We start from the raw sequence: 16953 nt of genomic DNA on the forward strand, positions 1-16953 counted from the left end.
TTACTGTTTGGTTTGTTTCTTAGAAATCACATGAGGGTAATCCTAATCCAGAGCCTTTTGTTCCAATCATTGTTCATGACCTTTAACGTGCAGCTAGGAAAAGTCATTGAGGCAGTGAAGACACTGATAGCAGCAGCATAACAAGCTTTTTAATCTTTTGATCTTCAGAAATTTACATTTCTTCTTGTTTTGGTTTCTGTGTCTCCATTGCAGTTCCAGTGGATGTCTTCTCTCCAAACTCTGAGTGGAGCGGTTTCTACGAGTATCTAGGGAAGAGACAGGCAACCACTTTTACTGTCACTGGCTTCAACGCTACCAGTGGCAGAGTAAACGTCACATTACTGGAGACCACCGGTGTGTCAATCAGATTGTCAGGTAAACAACAAGGAAAACAAACACAGACTATCATAGGAGTCAAAAGTCATAAAATGTATGTGAAAAACAAAAATACTTCCCCCAGTCACCCAGAACAGGATAGGTAGGAATTGGATGAAAAACACTTAATTTGTTTGGTGCTCAGGTGATGGCTAAATGAAAGTAAAAAGGAACAATCTAACTGAAAAGCGGTGTTGTAACACCACCTCTGTTGTCAGTGTGCAATCACATCCCAGAAGTTGAACATTTGCAGACTTTAAATTCAGTGTAAACAACACAAGCTATAGGTGTAAATATACAGCAGATTAATAAAAAATACAGCTTTCATTCACACTTATTAGCAAAGCACTGCTGGTATCTATGTTGTAACTGCCGCATTCCCCTATATAGCTCATCATTTTTATAAATATTGACTGGCAGAAAATTAGCTGTAGGGTATACAGAGGAGAGAAAGTGTTTATTGATGTGTTGAATAATATAACAAACAGTGGCACTGGTGGAAATGATGAACAAGTTGTACATGTGGGCCGCTCCCCGCCGATGTCAGAGAGTCAAATTATACCCTGAGCAACATAACCTCCCATAGCAGAGCCCCAGTGCACATGATGTATTTTTTTATTGAAATGTATGTATTATATGAAAATAACTGGCAGGTGAACAAAGCGGATAATGCCACCCAATAAAATTTCCCCTTCGACATGTATAATCATTTCATTTTTTTTTTATTTATGATTTTGTTTTACACGGATTTGTCATATTGAACATCAGCAGTTTTTGTTTTGACACTACAGTTAACCAAGTAGAGACATGTAGCTAAAGGGTACATGTCATTTCCCCCTCCGGTAATGTGTCATGTGCTTGGTGAAGGGAATAGAGTATGATAATTCAAAATGTCAAGGTGCCTCCTTTTCTCTGTTTGTCACACAACCTGTCTGTTTGTATACCCACCCATCCGTCTGTCTTTCCATTCGTCAAACTCCCATGGCACCTTTGTCTCAGTGACTTTCTCGTTACCTTGCCAAGTGCCAAAACAAATAAGAAGTTCATTTGCTGTTATTAATATTATATCAGGTTCAAGCACTAATCAAATTATTTGTATATTCAACATCAGTGCTCTGTCTCTGTCTCCATCGATCTAGGTACCTATAAGTCAGAGGAAAACCAGCTGCTGCTGAAGGTCTACCAAGTGAAGGGGCCAACAGAGCATTACTACAGCAAGTTTAAAAACGACAACTGGGCTATGGATGGATATGTAAGAAAAACGTTTTTTTGTTTCCTGTATCAAGCATGGTAAAATGAATGTTGGTTTTTTTTTTTACACTGTTTTTAATAGTTAAAATCAATACAGTAATGTGAATATTTAATGAGAATACAGGTGTAACAATAACAGGATATGAATGATACTGAATCCCACATCACTGACTCCACAGATACATGCCTGGATTAGGCGATCCATAACACGACATTTCAGCTAACCTTCCAATAATACGATGCATTTCCATTTATACATATACCTGTCAGTGATGACACCAAATGGTGGTGCTTCCTACGTGTCTAAAATCTCACTTGAATTTAGTGTTTTTGTCACCATGAGTTGCCCAGGCGTTCAGCCGAGACTACAGGAGAGACATTGTTTCAGCATGTAACTCTCTATGAGACCATAAATCTGGGACTCAGTTAGTGTTGAATTATTGCACTTTTGCTCTGACTATTCAAAGTTTCTTTTATACATTTTTATGTAATAAATCAGCCACATCATAGTTATATATTTTGGATGCCAAAAGTGTTACAAAGTAAGACAGAAAAAAGAAAAAAGGCCAGCTTTGTGTAATGTTTCATGCAGCAGGTAGACTTGTTAACTTAGTTCAATGAGATATTTGATGCTGGGACTCGTGAAGATCCCGTGCACAGCTTGGGAAGAGAGCATAACTTGTTCAACTTGTTGACGGAGAAGAGGAGAGAGAGAGAGGGATGGAGGAAATGAATGGGGGGATTGTAAAGTGTAGTAGCAGACAGTAGTAGCAGACAGACGTTGAGGAAGAAATGACGTAAGAAAGAAGGAAGGACGGAAAGAATGAAGGACACACAAGGACACGGTCATTTAAACTGCAAATGACAGAAGGAGAAATTCCAGTTGTCAATTTGTGGGTAAAACCTCACTGCTTGAATTTCCAAGCAAGAGATGGTGGAAAGGGGGAAGAGAAGGAGGTGGGAACAGGAGAGAACACAGTAGAGTATGTGGAGGGATACTGTCGATGATGAAAAGGTGTTGGACTTCAAATTCATACAGCATAATGTAAAATACTGAAACAAAATGTTTATGAATGAATTTACCAAATGAATGCATTTACGTGTTGCAGTACTTATTGTGACAAACCACCCAACACATTGAAGGATTGATTGTTTTGACTATAAATATAAATCACATTGATGACTGATAAATTACATTTACAGGTCCGGTATAAAAGATCTACTTTTACTCCGGAGATGACAACATTAAGCTGACAGCCTGATGTTGTCATCCATCTACAGTCTAACTGTACATGAAGGAAATTACATATTCATCTCTCTGTTTTTAAGATATTTTCAACCTATAATTACACCTTTCCCATACATCCTCTAGTACTTTGTACCTTCACCACAAAATCCTTTAATGTTACATAAACATATACTTCATTTCCCACTGTCATTGCAAAGAGCCTTTATTCAACTGTACTGGTTTAAAAGCAATGCAACCAGTGTGAACCCTGCTTTATTGCAGATATGATCAATTAAGGTCTGAACACTGTTTTTCTTTTCAGCTTACTGCAGAATCGGACCAGAAGACATTTGTCTACCAAGGGCATATTCACAGTAAAGATTTTGGCAAGTTCCATCTGACGAGGCAAGGTAAGTCCCAGCAACAACATATCATAAAGCGCTGTGGAAAAACTCAAATATTTCATATTATTGAAATGTATTTCAGTTTTGAGGCTGAGTAGACACAAGAAGCAGAGAATACTGACTAAGAATTCAGGAAGCATCTTATTACATGTGCACAAAGGGCTGTTTGCGTGTTTTTGCGAGTTTATGCACGTGTCGGTTCATCTGTGTCTGTGTCCCCAGGCCCTGTTACCATGGCAATGGACCCATCAAACCCCTATACGAACAGCAGCTCTGTGGCAGCAGCCATCTTAGTTCCTTTCTTTGCCCTGATCCTCTCTGGATTTGCCTTCTACCTCTACAAGCACAGGTAAGCTATATAATCAACGTCAATCCATCAGAGAAAAACAAACAAGCAGCAGAGTAGAATACAAAACAGGAATTTACCTTCTGACTATCTCTGTAAAAAAAAAAAAAAAACAAGTGGTGGGTTTGTTGCCTGAGCCAAAAGTAGTATGACAGCAAATTATTACAACAACAAAATTTTAGCAAAAATGTTTTTTAATTGTCAAACACACAATCAGCATCTTGATCAGTCTTAAGCATGTTCATTTGGTGAATATATATAGTAAAATATGAGCATTCAATTGAATTTTAGATGCATTGTTGGAATCTTAATTTTTAGTGAGCCTGTTTTTCTCAATTTATTTCATTCTATCCAATAATTTATTCCATACATTCTACATATTTCCTTGAAACATCAACTCTCTAATTTATTTATGACATGTCTTTGCATTGCAAAGGTGTGTTGCATTGTGTTCTGGTCTCTCAAGACTCCAGTTGAAGAAGGTCTTTAAAACTGCATGTCTATCTTTTGGTCAATATTGGTGCAGAATGATTCGACTGGAAATAAGCGCTCTTATTTTGACACTAAAACATGCGCCTGTACTTTTCAAGCATCTCACAGTAAGAACAGACCAAGGGCCCATGCATACAAGAGATTAATGATATATCTTTGAAAACATAATCAGTTTGTGAGTTATCTGTTCCTAACTGAGTAGAGGTGGCTGTTTGATACATTTTAGAAAGAAAGGCGGGTTTACAGACATTATAAAAAGTAATTATAGCTCTCGAACTCCTTGTGCACGATTAAATCTGATTGACCCCAGATGTTAATTATTGTTCTTAGAAAGTTCACAGAAGACTTACAATGCCTTAAGATGCCAGCTATTTCAGAACTCTACTGAGGGTAAAATCTCAGCATTATGTTTCCTGTTAAAGACTTGTGTGATATCAGGTATATTTAGACCTTTGCCCTTCATCATTCAAAGTTTTACAAAGTCATCTCACACATCTAATAATAGACGTTATTACACATGATTCTGTTGGCTTGTCATTCATGGTAGTTCTGTGCTGCAGTTTTCTGTATGCAATGAGATTTGTAGTGTCCAGACCTTTTGATGTAATTTAGGAAACATGGACTTTATGTGCAGGAAGAAATAGTTTGTGTTACACAGTCAGAAATGTTCTTTTTTTATGTACTAACTAGTTAGCATGGTAAATCCTGTGAATGCTAAGATGGTGACTGCCGTGCACAAGGCTATGCAGACGCACGTACAGTATATATCAACATCACATTCAGTATAGTAAACCGCTGGCTGGTTCTACTTGTTGACTAATAACTCTATCATTACATTTTTTTACACTTTGTTATGCAACCTGATTGCCATTTAGCAGTGTGAAATGCTAGTTGATGTATATTAAAGCTGATGGTTGTATGCAGGACATTGTCTGCTGACACAGATGACAATGAAAGACCAAAAGACACCTGGGGGCCTGGCGGCAGGTAAGACTGGCACCTGTCATCCATCTGGTTCAAACAGCAACCAGACCTCCGCCCGCCGCCACATCCTCTGTCAAACTTTTCATCTCTTGTTTTTAGTTTTTTAGACTTTTCTTCATGCTGTTTAGTAAGGCTGCACAATCAACCAAAAATGTAATTTGAATTTTATGAACGGAAATAATGTTCTTTAATTCCAGACTAGAAACTAAGGAGTGTAAACCAAAATGAATATCAGTCCAAAGATAAATGGAACAAGGGGACTGGCATGTATTATCAGTAAAAAAAAAAAAAAAGAATGAATAATTTTAAGTTTTTGAAAGCAGTGCAGCCCTACTGTGTCAAAACAGCAATCCTTTCAAGCTAAAAAAAAAAAAAAAAAAAAGGCATTTTATTTTGTCTTTGATCTCATTGTCATCCTTCTGTCAGCATGATGTCATCAAGAACGAATGCAATATTTAATCCACTATATTTTAAATATAAATATCTACTGTTTGATTGCAGCAAGTGATACAGATATGTACTTCCTTAAGCTGTTGCTTTTCAAAATCTTTTTCTTCTACTGTCATTAATAGCTGACGTTAATATTATCTGCACGAAGCTGTAGGTTTATGCCAAAGGTAGCTTTGCTAGCATAGCATAACGTCCAGTCCAACATAATGGCAAGCCAACAGAAATAAACATGACTTATTCACACAACAGTGTACAGCAGAAACTGAAATGAGAAACGAAATGCAAGATATGGGTGCGTACACTGCAGTTTCTTCCTGCTTTGGCCCGTATGTGTGTGCAGCATCTATAATACTGTCAAAGCAATTATGTGTGCCGTTTTTCATTCTACCACTAAAATTAAACTATTGCACCCAGAGCCACGACCAGTGCAGCGCTTCAAGCTGCTGCCACACAGGGAGGTCTGCGGTGTGTGTTGGTGTGTGCAGTTTTGTAAAGTAATGGGTTGAGCATGTAGGGTAGGCTTAGTGGCTCCCCAGGGTTGGATTTCTACCAGTGCGCGCACACACACACACCGACCAACATACACTCTTAATGAGGTCAGAGTCGAACAGCGTTTCAGCTGCAGCACTCCTCCCTGATAATAGTTCCACAGGGTTTGGGAGTAAGTGATTATATCTAACGGGATTATAGGACCTGATTATCCAAAAATGTAATCTGCGACAAACAGACAAATTAGGAGGGGGTAGTCATACATCACCATATACCTGTTTGAGCCCCTGCAGTAAGATTCTTAAAAATCCTCATTCAGGTAGACTGAGAATTAATGAATACATATATTTTGAAGTACAACCTTTGAACGACAGCAGGTTGCAAGCAGACACACTCACGTGAGAGCTGTAGATGAGCGCTGGGCAGCTGGACCACTGAAGCAGGTAGTTATGGGACATGTTCTCACGCCTGCCGTAATTTCCCCTGCAATTTGAAGCTATTTGAATTTACTCTGCCAAAGTTTGCGCCTTTAATCTTAAGTGGAAAGTTGCAGACCAACATGTCTAACAAGACAGCTGACAGGACAGTGAAGGGTAATTTAAGTTGAATGTATGAGACAAATATGGATAAAGTTAATATTCAGTTGATTATTAATTTATACCCTTACACCTAAGTACAAGCACGTTCTGCTGTCCAGCAGTTCTTGAACTAATACATCCTTCATTTCCTTGAACACCTGTGTTTTTTACATCAGAGATGCTGAATAAGACATACACTGCAAATTACCACAGTGCATATTGTCTGATTTATTTTGAAATGTTTAATATTTTCACATGAACGAAAAAGTCAGAATTTTCACCTTGATTTCAGACAAGAACTGCTATCTTGTAATCAGATTTCATCTTTTCACCTAAAGTTCCATAAGGGTTTTGTTTGAACAGTTGGTGGCACAAAGGCTTCAAAATAAACTCATAGACACGCATGAAATCCAGCGGATGCAGAGCCGCCTGACAGATGTAATTCAGTATTCCCTGGCCTTTTGGCTCTGATTTGGTTCACCAATTCCTGAGAAACATCTTTACTAGCTGCTAGGTCATCATAGTTTACCAGTTACTGATTAACTGTGGCTCAGTGACAGAGCGTGCACCATATATCCGGCATATTTGAGCATGTTTGTCAGCTTGTGATCATATATTGAAGAGTTGGTGAGAGATGTGAGACTCAACCATTCAGTCAATGTGGCACAAAAAAACAGACCACTAAGCTGACAGTTTGAATAGAGCCGCAGACCTGAGTTAGTTCTTACTCAGTTACCACTGGTAACAATTTTACATGACATTGAGAAAAAACACTCAATGCAGGTTCAGGATTAAGCTATTTTTCAGAAGTTAAAAGAGCCTAACCTTGTCAATTATTTAAGTGTGTTTGTGGGGACAGCTGACACACATTGTTTTCACTTAATTTCACTGTCCTGAAATGCCTATAGTTGTGTGGTTTACTTGTCATTTTGTGTTTTAGAGGCTTGCACACTTTTGGTTATACTGTCTTTTCTTTTTCTAAACATTTAATACTGTTTGGCAAGGCAACTTTAAACGAAGATTGTGTCATTAATGCATTATTACTTCTCTGTTGGTTTTTCAGGACGCGTCCAAAGGTCCAGTTCAATGGCTATGTCGGCCATGAGAGCTCCAATGGTCAGGCATCATTTGAAAATCCAATGTATGACACCAACATGAAGCCCACTGAAGCTAAGGCAGTTCGATTTGATACCACACTCAACACAGTCTGTACTGTGGTATAGTCCAGCAAACCTGCCACTACCTGTACAGTGGTTCAGTCCAACCTCCTGGTTGCAGTCTGCATCGTGGTTTAAGCAAACAAAAAAAGTAAGAACAAATTTAGGATCTGGACTCGTCAGCGTGAGCAGTCGTTGTGTAGCATGCTGGTCCCCTTTCAGCATAATCGACACAGTGATGCAGCTCTACTCCACCTCCTACCTGAACAACGGTATTATCCACCTCTAGTCTGAAAGAGAAGATTAGTCGGAACCAATAAACAAGGGAGTAGACAATGGCGTCATCAAATTGCAGGAAGTCTGTTGCTCAGGAGATCCATTTTTGGGCTTAAATTCTTCTTAAGCACTGTTGCAATTCCAACATCAAGAAACAAACTGCTCTTTCCAAGAGCATGCTCGTCCAGTGTCGGTTGACTAGTGCAAAATTTGACCCGACTTCCTTCTGGAAAGGGCTTCGTATGACCAGTGTCATATGGCCCTTGAACACCCTCTCTACAACTGAAAAGTGGCTTATCCAAATGTAACCCCTTAACCCCCTTGCCAAATCTGCATTGTGGTATAGGCTTATGAACTCCACTACTGCAGGCCAGACATGGGTTTGACCAATGTGAGGTTCTACCCTCAGGGGAGGCACTTAGACTATACCACCCTTTAGCCCTCTCTAGACATTGGATGGTTCCCATAAGTAAACATAAACCGTCATTGGTGCTGGACCAAAACCTTCCTACTGGACTTCCATCACACTGGACTTGACAGGACTAGACTCTGATGTAATGACAGCTTACAGAGTCTGTTTTGTTGGAATCTAATATTGATTGTACAGACTGCTGTAAAGTTGACAACCAAATGCAAACGTTGTCAATGCAGTGATAAGGATAAACCAGAGCAGTTCCTTTAAAGAAAATGACACTCATTCAAAACTGGACACCAGTATTAAACTGGTACTAAGTATGGTGGACCAGTGCCAAACAAGCCACGGTCAAAAAGCAGTTGCAGATAAGTTTGAAATGTTTTAGCCTACTTGGAGAACTGGATGAGTTTTAATACAGCAGGACAATCACAGCGTTAGGTGAGCTTAGTTGTCAGTTAATAATGGATTTTCAAATGGATTCCTGTAATTGTCGTTATCTTCTACCACTATATTGCCTTTTATGACAATGTCTGCCCGCAGTACATGGCAAGTAATTAGGCTAAAACATCCCAAATCAAGCTTTTGCAAACAATGCTTTCCCCAGGTTTAGTACCAGAACCTGTGAACTAGTTCTAGATGAGTTTTTCACATTTTCAAATATTACATAGAGGTACTACACACTTTAAATCGGTACTATACAATATTCCACAGTAGCACTAGGCTGACTGTGCTCCACTAAAATACCAGACATTTGAGTTGCCGGGTTGATGTACACTATGGACTGGTTTCCGGAGACCTGTCTAACACAATCAAAGAGACAGACAACTGATTCTTGTTCTTGGCATAGCCAGGATTCTGTGCTTGGTGGCTGAACAAGTGGAAGCCTGGAGGCAATAAGCTGTCAGGATCGTCGACTGCCGCAATCAGCTGTGGCCAAATCCAGGAAAAGATGTGTTCTCGTAACTGTGGTCGGGACTATCAGTCAAGTGATGACTGATCATTTTTCTACACTATACTCTCCAGCCACAAAATCAGAAATAGATTAACTGATTAACAGACAGACCGGTTGACTGACAGAAATCAGACAGACGGACACAGACAAAAGGACAGTTAGACACCTCTGTCAGTCATGCTGGAAAAGTGAGACAAGGACATGTTGCTGTGGAAACAGAGGCAATTAGCTGTCTCTCATTGTCTCTTCTGGCATTTTTCTTCAGTGAAGATATTGATGAACAGACTCTTATGTTCAAAAGCCCAGCGGCTCCATGGGACTTCCCAAACTACTGCTGCTGGGGACCCCAAAATATAAACTTTATATAAACCGCACAAATTTTGCACTAGTGTGTTTTTCTGACTGGGTTATGAAAAAATGAATAATTTTTGGGTCTGAAATGGGTTTGGAAAATGAGTCATTCAAAAAAGAGAATTTTATTCAGAAACTTCTATCTTTAAAAAGATGACAAAGTGACTAAATACAGGGTTACAGAGTGTTTGTATATACACATTTATATTTCACACTCCCTGTTAGCAGAAAGTGTGACCACATACTATACTGTTGTTTATTCCGTTGCCATGACAACATGCTAGCCAACCAGAAAGTTGGGAACAGGTTACCTGTGGACCTCCAAGCAAGAAAGAAAATGGCGTCACAGTGATTTTCCTGCCATTTTTTTTTTATTATTATTTTTTTTTTTTTTAAATCAGTGGCTGTTTCTGAAAGCTCATACTGAATACTGTTACACAACTCCCATTCATAATATGCAGTGGAGTCCCAGTCAAACACTGGTACCCCTCCGCTAGTTTTATTTGCAGGTAAGTTCCCCATATGGTAAAGTAAATAGCACTCAGTTTTAGATACTGTAAAACTAAGATAAAATAGTCTCTCAGTATGGGTTCACTGATCACTTGTAGTAGTCGACAGTTTGAGCTCTCAGAAACGCGCGACTGTTTCTCTAACTCTCCTTAAAAAGATGTGTTGGAAATGTACCTTTCGGCTCACCTCATCGTGCATCCTTTCCACACATTACAAGTCTGATGCACATGATCTTGTTTGAACACGCCTTTTTAAAGAGTGCACAGCATATTGTGAAATCTGTTTGAGAAGTGGTCATCTCAGGCAGAGGACAAACAGACACAGTATGACGACAACATGCACAATTATTGTGGCCAACGGTAATCGCCCCCTGAGCCCCTCCATTGTTTGAGAAATACCTCGTGTGCAGAGAGTAAGTTACATCCTGCTTATCAATGCTGGAACCGCACTGCAACAAATACACAAGCTTAGCGAGTGCGACCTAGTCCACTTATTTCCTGGTACTTTAGATCAAAATGGCGTTCTAATACCCATGAGTCTGCAGGATCCAAGAAAATGTAGTAGTATCAAATCACTTACCAAGCTTGTTATTTTTCGCAGTGTCCTCTGAAAATATTTATATTTTTTGAAAGATGCTGCACTTGGTTTAGATCACAGATGTAACTGCTTTCAGTATGTGTCTTTCGGTGTCTTCAGGCCCATTTCCTGTTTCATATTCATGCTCAACATTCTGGCATTATGTTTGTACAACAGGCATCTGCTTTAACCTGCATGAATTTTACCATCCAAAATGAAGCTTCATTTATGTTTTCCATGTTTTCATTCAACTACAATCGATAATGCTGTCATATATTTACAAACATTAAATCACAAATCATTTCATCCACACATAACAAATGGTGATTAGAAAGTATGAGAGGCAGATAACGAAAACTTGTCGATGAAACGTTATGTTGCACAGTTATGTTTCAGGCAAACAATAATTTCACTGAAATAAGTGAACTCAAATACTGAAAAAAAACCACACCTGTTTGGCATGAGGAGGTTGTCGCATTCACCTGTTTTGAGATAAGTGAGAACAAATTAACAAGCAAATGGCAGTTTCTGTTTACATTTTCAGCTCATCTAATTGAGAATGACTCGGCCACGGACCTGAATGCTGCAAATGAAATGTCCTGAAACAATGGTGACTATGTATTACTACAGGATATTGTTGGCTTTAAAATATCCATTGTCAGCCTGTAATTTACAGACTCGGTGTCAGGGTCATAGTCAGACAGCGAACAATGATACACAGAAAATAAAGATATGCAGATGTGTGCAATAGTTCAACAAGACACACATTCAAAATCTCTTCAGCAATAACAGAGGAGTGTCTGCTCACAAGATCATGAGCCTCCTCTCTTTATACTGCTAGAGTGCACCCTGTGCCTCTATTTTAATTGATTTAATTAATTCAGTTGAGATTCCTATGGAGTCAAGAGTGCATAACAGAGCTTGAAAATTAGAGGCGGCAAGGTTTCCAAAGCTGTAATAAAAGGTCTAGTTTTCAACAATTAATGACGGAGATCCGATCTCCTCGTGTGCCTGAAAGAGAAATTTCACACTCCATGTTGTGTCTGTTTATTCTGGCATGGTGCAATCAGAGCCGTGCTGCAGAGATTAGATTTCACCTCTCTTGTCCCCACAGAAATTCAGCCAAATTCAGAGTGACCTTTAGTGTAGACATCAGGCTTACAGCAGAATTCTGAAGTTCTTACAATGTTTCTGAAAGCCCACATGGATGCTAGATGAGCTCTATTTTATGAGTGCCCCCCCCCCCCCCCATGAACCTCCGATGTTTCCCTCGGTCGCCAGCTGTGTAGCGACAGATGTCATTTGCCATTTGCCACGCCTGCTTCTTTCAGTAACCGTTTTAACTCGCAGGTTTTCCTGTGTATTCATTCACAGGTGGGAGGGGGTGTGGTCTCATTGTATCAGCCTAAAGCAAACTTTTGCCACTTTATAATATGGTCTCCATATTTAATGCTGATGCAAAAGAATGCCAGTGTACACGTCCAAAGTGTATATTCCTATGAAGATGAGTTAATTCTCTTTGTGAATGTACTTCTTTACATTTCAATTTCTTGATACCCAAACTCTGATAAATTGAGACTACAAATATGCTGAGTCATGGTGGAGCTAGCCCTGAATTGCTGAGAAGCTAGTTTACGAAACAGATATTAAATATTTTATTTTTATTCAATGTGAAAATATCTTATTGTACAAAAAGTCATCAGTAGGGTCATGAAAATAGATTTCCATTGTGTCCAGTTTAAACTCGAAAGGAGATATCTAAAAAAAAAAAGTATTTCCTTCATTATTCAATTATTATTCTTCAATGACTGAGTGAATGGAAAGAAGGGTACTCCTATAAGGTCCACCTGTGTTTTGTCCCTTTATTAATCCCAGGAAACGCAGATCTATTGTCATGGCCCTGATTAAGAACACATGTGGACGTGATGCTCATACGATGGAGAGCATTTAGACTTAAGCCATGAGTTTGCCGCAATCTATTTTAAATCAACAGAATTGAATCTTCTAATGAAGAAACTTTATAATGTGATGTGAAAAACTTGTTTGTAATAGCTAAGGCAGCTTTCATTTGGAAAGTCACTGGGAAGAGTGTATGGTGGCTTACAGTCACTTAGAAAGATTTGAAGCAGTACTCTACTCAGCCTTATTAGAATGACTTGTGGGATATTCAGCTCAACGCGACACATCCCTGCTCTGAGATGCCTTGAAAATTTGGATAATGTTCTCTTTACGTCTGATGTTTTTTTGTACAATTTGTGTAGAAGTTTGCACATTTGTCCTTCATTTGTCATTGTCAGCAGTCCTCACTGTTTAAAAGAGCGATAGCTGGCTACAAGTAAAAATAAAAAATAAAAAAACAATAAAACTACCCACAACATTTTAAAATGCCAAGGTTACTAATGCGTCTTCAGCTGAGACTTCTCACAGTTTGAGTAGTGTCCACGTTTGTCCCTCACTTACTCTAAAGTGGTATTGTCAGCAGTCCTCTCTGAAACAAAGGAGTCCAGACTGTGGTGAGCTGAAAAAAACCCCCAAAAAAACAGCTCAAATTATAACTGTCACATTGCATTTTTACATGGTGTCACATGGTACAGATATGTTTTCTTCACGACAGAATGGATTCAATGCCGATATAAGATGTATCAACATTACATCAAGATAGGGTACTGAGCATCATTTAACCAGTCCTGCTTTGATAGGAACTGTCATACATGTCTTCATATGTGGTCTGACTGCCATATTAATCTGTAAATTCCAGCACGGATGAAACGCCATGCTGGGATTTTTTTTTTTTACTAGATGGAAATCTTACATTCCTGTGTGTCTGTGTAGGTGTTCGTATTCCTATCGGACAGTCCTTGTCTTCTGCATGCACATACACACATCCACTCTGTATATCTGGGCTGCTTTTGGTTACAGTTTTGAGTGTAATCAAATTAAAATGTTAGCAGTTCATTTTATGTTTACGGGACTTTGTCTCATCTTCTTCTCAACAGTTTGGGTAGGACAAATTCCTCATGCCGTACGGTCTGCATTAGAGCTTTGAAGAAAATCTACAACCTGTTGTGTGTGAACTAAATTTTTGTCAACTGCAGACCTGCTTAACCCATCAGTGAAAAGGAAGAATAATTTTCATTTCAGCATGTGGCTGCTTGTAAATTGGAACACCACACACTATAGTGCTATATTCACATGTGAAATTGATGGGATGCTTTCTCAGCAACACTTATTAACATGCAGTAAATGGCTATTGTTTATAAATGTGCTCTGAAATATAGTATTTATTTTTGTTGTCCCAAATGGCACGGAGATATGTTGAGAATGGCAGGTCCTTGCCAGGAAGGTCCATCGTCATCAATGTTATTGTTTCCAGCGTCATAATATCTTGATTTTTGTCACTGTCATCTTTCACCATCATCATGTGCTGCTGAACTTGAAGTAGGTGCAAAAAAAAAAAAAAAAAAAAAAAAACATTTTTGTACAGAAATCTATTTTTTATGGAGAATTTGTAAAAAAAAAACAACAACAACAAATTATTAAACATGCTGTACTTTTTATGATTAATGATGTACGTACAAAAAAAATCTTGTTCATTAAGGTCAATGTTTTTACTGTTACATGCCATGTAAAAATCTATGGTTCAAACTGAGTATCAGATATCAAAATGTCATATGGTCTCTTTTGTCCATTTTGGCTGCTTTTACACAGGAACTGAAAACAGTCTAAAACATTTGAAGCATTGCCGCTTGGGGCCGGCATAGTACGTTTCTGTTGAACGTTTGACATTTTTAAGCAATCATTGCAAAAATATGGTCTACTGTGTGATGTAGTAATACATAGAAAATTTGGGGTGGCCTCTTATCTGGTAGCTGTGCCATCAGAGTTGCCTTCGAATTGGCGATTCTTCAGATTAAAATATCATTTCCGCACGTTTTTCGATTGATTTTAGATATACACACTTTTACATCAAACGAAAAATAAACACCAAATGTTGAGTGTCATAATGTCGTGACTGATGGGTAGAAAATGACACTTCCCTTAAAAGACAGTTGCTCTTGTGTAACAGCAGCCCTGTGTGGCTGATCCTCTTGTCTATATCTGGGAGAGGGATGACTTTCACATGCACAAAAGATGTTGGATGACTTCACCCCTTTACCGCCCAAAATCCGACTTTGTGTCTGTCTAAACAAGGTGTGATCTGCTTCTCCTTGCTTAGACATAATGGGTTTAGAGTGGAAAATCAAATTGTGGTAAATCTAGACTCTAGCAACATTAGCAAATCAGCAAGTTTTGGAGGCTCCTGTCTTGACTGGTAAAACTAGACTTTTGAATTAATGGATGGAAAATGACATTTTTCTGTCCTTCTATGAGATCACGAGGGAGAAATATAATAGTGTTATTGAGGGTTAAATAACAGTATGTGAATGCAGCCTCACAACCTGCTGTTAAAGAGACTCAGTTTATCTATCAGCTATTTTGAAGACATTATTTGAGAATAAAGTTTTTGATACAATAATTCTGTTTGTGTGCCAATGTTTTTGTAAACTCATATCATGCTTTATAAACTGGTCTTTATTTTGTTTTGTCCAATATGTTAAATTACAAACACACAAAGAGTCAGCATGGTGCATTGACGCTCTGCTACTTGTGCCTGTCTTGTCGTATTTTAAAGGACATCGCAGGACTTTCCCGGGATTTAATCTGACTCCTAATGCTGAAGTCTTTCTTCGAAGAGTGAATGTTTTCTTGGGTGTCCTTCGGGGGCTCCAGGTTCCCTGCACAATCCACTGCTGACCTGTCCACGTCATATACTGACACTTACCGAATGCACGTTGGGGTAGGGCACAACCCTTTATGAATGGATAGTGAAATGAAGGTTCATTACACATGTTGCCAATCACTTACTTTTGGACATACAGTGGTCTCAGAAGGTAATCAGACCTCTTCATGTTTTGCACACATTATTGTGTTGTATTTGCCCGTCACCCTAAACTCAATAACCCAGAATGACACATAGAAAACATGTTGTTTCGATCTTTTATTTTGCAAAGTTATTGAAGAATCAAAAGCAGAGATCTGTCATTTACAAAACTATTCAGACACTTTGCTAGACTCCAGATTGTGGTCAGGTGCATCATGTTTGCTTTGACTATTACCGATCTGTATGTAGGACTTGACTAGACTCCTCCTGTTGCAAATTGAATTGATTGAACATAGTTTAGAAAGGAACATTCCTGTGTCTATATGTTCACCTCAGGACAAAAACCAAGCCATAAAGTCCAAGGAACCCCTGCAATAACATTGTGGCGAGACATTTCTAAAACCTCGAGTGCTTCCAGGAGCACAGTGGTGTCAGTAAGAGTGGTTGAAAACTGATGGTTTTAAAACTATGTAACACAGCAAGACGATCCTTGATTAGGGATGTGACCAAAGACCCAACATTTACTCTAACAGAGCCTTAGAAGTCCTCTGCAGAGACAGGAAAAGCTGTCATAAAGATGACCACCTCGGCAGCACCACATCAATCAGGCCTTTATGGTAAAGGAGCACCTGTCAGGGAAATTCGGTTGTTCAGGCCTGACATACTCTGAGACTCCTCTGATTCCCTGGATGTGGGGTAAAGGTCCCGTAAGGACACGCAGACCTTATGAACTAACTGTTCAAGATGAGTGTTGATTCTGAATTTCACTAGACAGCCTGGCTGACTTTCTGTTAAGCAGAATCAAACCAAGGACACTTTCTCATCCTTATCAGGAAGAAAGTGTTTCTCATAATTGAGCCTGTGGGAGAGTTCAGGCAGAGGTTTAGTAACCGGGCACAGCCACATGTTGGGATCTCTCCCCTCATACAAGCTGCTGCCAATAAACATCACTGCGTTGTCACCCAAAATGGTGTCCACTAACGTCTTCACTTCATCTCATAACATCCCGGCAGGAGCAGGAAGGCAGTCCAAACTGAGGAAGGGATGGATGCACCAGAGCTTTATTTGTCCTGAGATTGTGGCAACAGTTCACCTTTTAGCATGTCAGTGACTCAAACCATACATCCAAGATAAAGCTGGAGAGGCTTTGGAAAAAAAGTGTCCCTGTGCTGGATACCTGGCTTCCCGTGGACCGAAA

At 39.1% G+C, this 16953-nt stretch overlaps 1 protein-coding gene across 1 annotated transcript in view; it reads left to right on the forward strand.

The window, feature by feature from the left end:
* The window catches only part of csmd1a (CUB and Sushi multiple domains 1a), a 389897-nt gene extending 374547 nt beyond the window's left edge, over positions 1 to 15350 (forward strand). Inside the window, exons 70-75 of the mRNA XM_069173376.1 lie at positions 214 to 375; positions 1515 to 1627; positions 3177 to 3264; positions 3481 to 3607; positions 5021 to 5083; positions 7661 to 15350. Coding sequence (XP_069029477.1) covers positions 214 to 375; positions 1515 to 1627; positions 3177 to 3264; positions 3481 to 3607; positions 5021 to 5083; positions 7661 to 7820 — 713 coding nt within the window. The 3' untranslated portion in view covers positions 7821 to 15350. The remainder of the gene's footprint in view (positions 1 to 213; positions 376 to 1514; positions 1628 to 3176; positions 3265 to 3480; positions 3608 to 5020; positions 5084 to 7660) is intronic.
* The last annotated feature ends 1603 nt before the right edge of the window (positions 15351 to 16953 follow it).

This window comes from Embiotoca jacksoni, unplaced genomic scaffold (genome assembly GCF_022577435.1).
Source record: "Embiotoca jacksoni isolate LCO1_2020_lvr unplaced genomic scaffold, fEmbJac1.0.p SCAF_6, whole genome shotgun sequence".
NCBI classification, from domain to species: Eukaryota; Metazoa; Chordata; class Actinopteri; family Embiotocidae; genus Embiotoca; species Embiotoca jacksoni.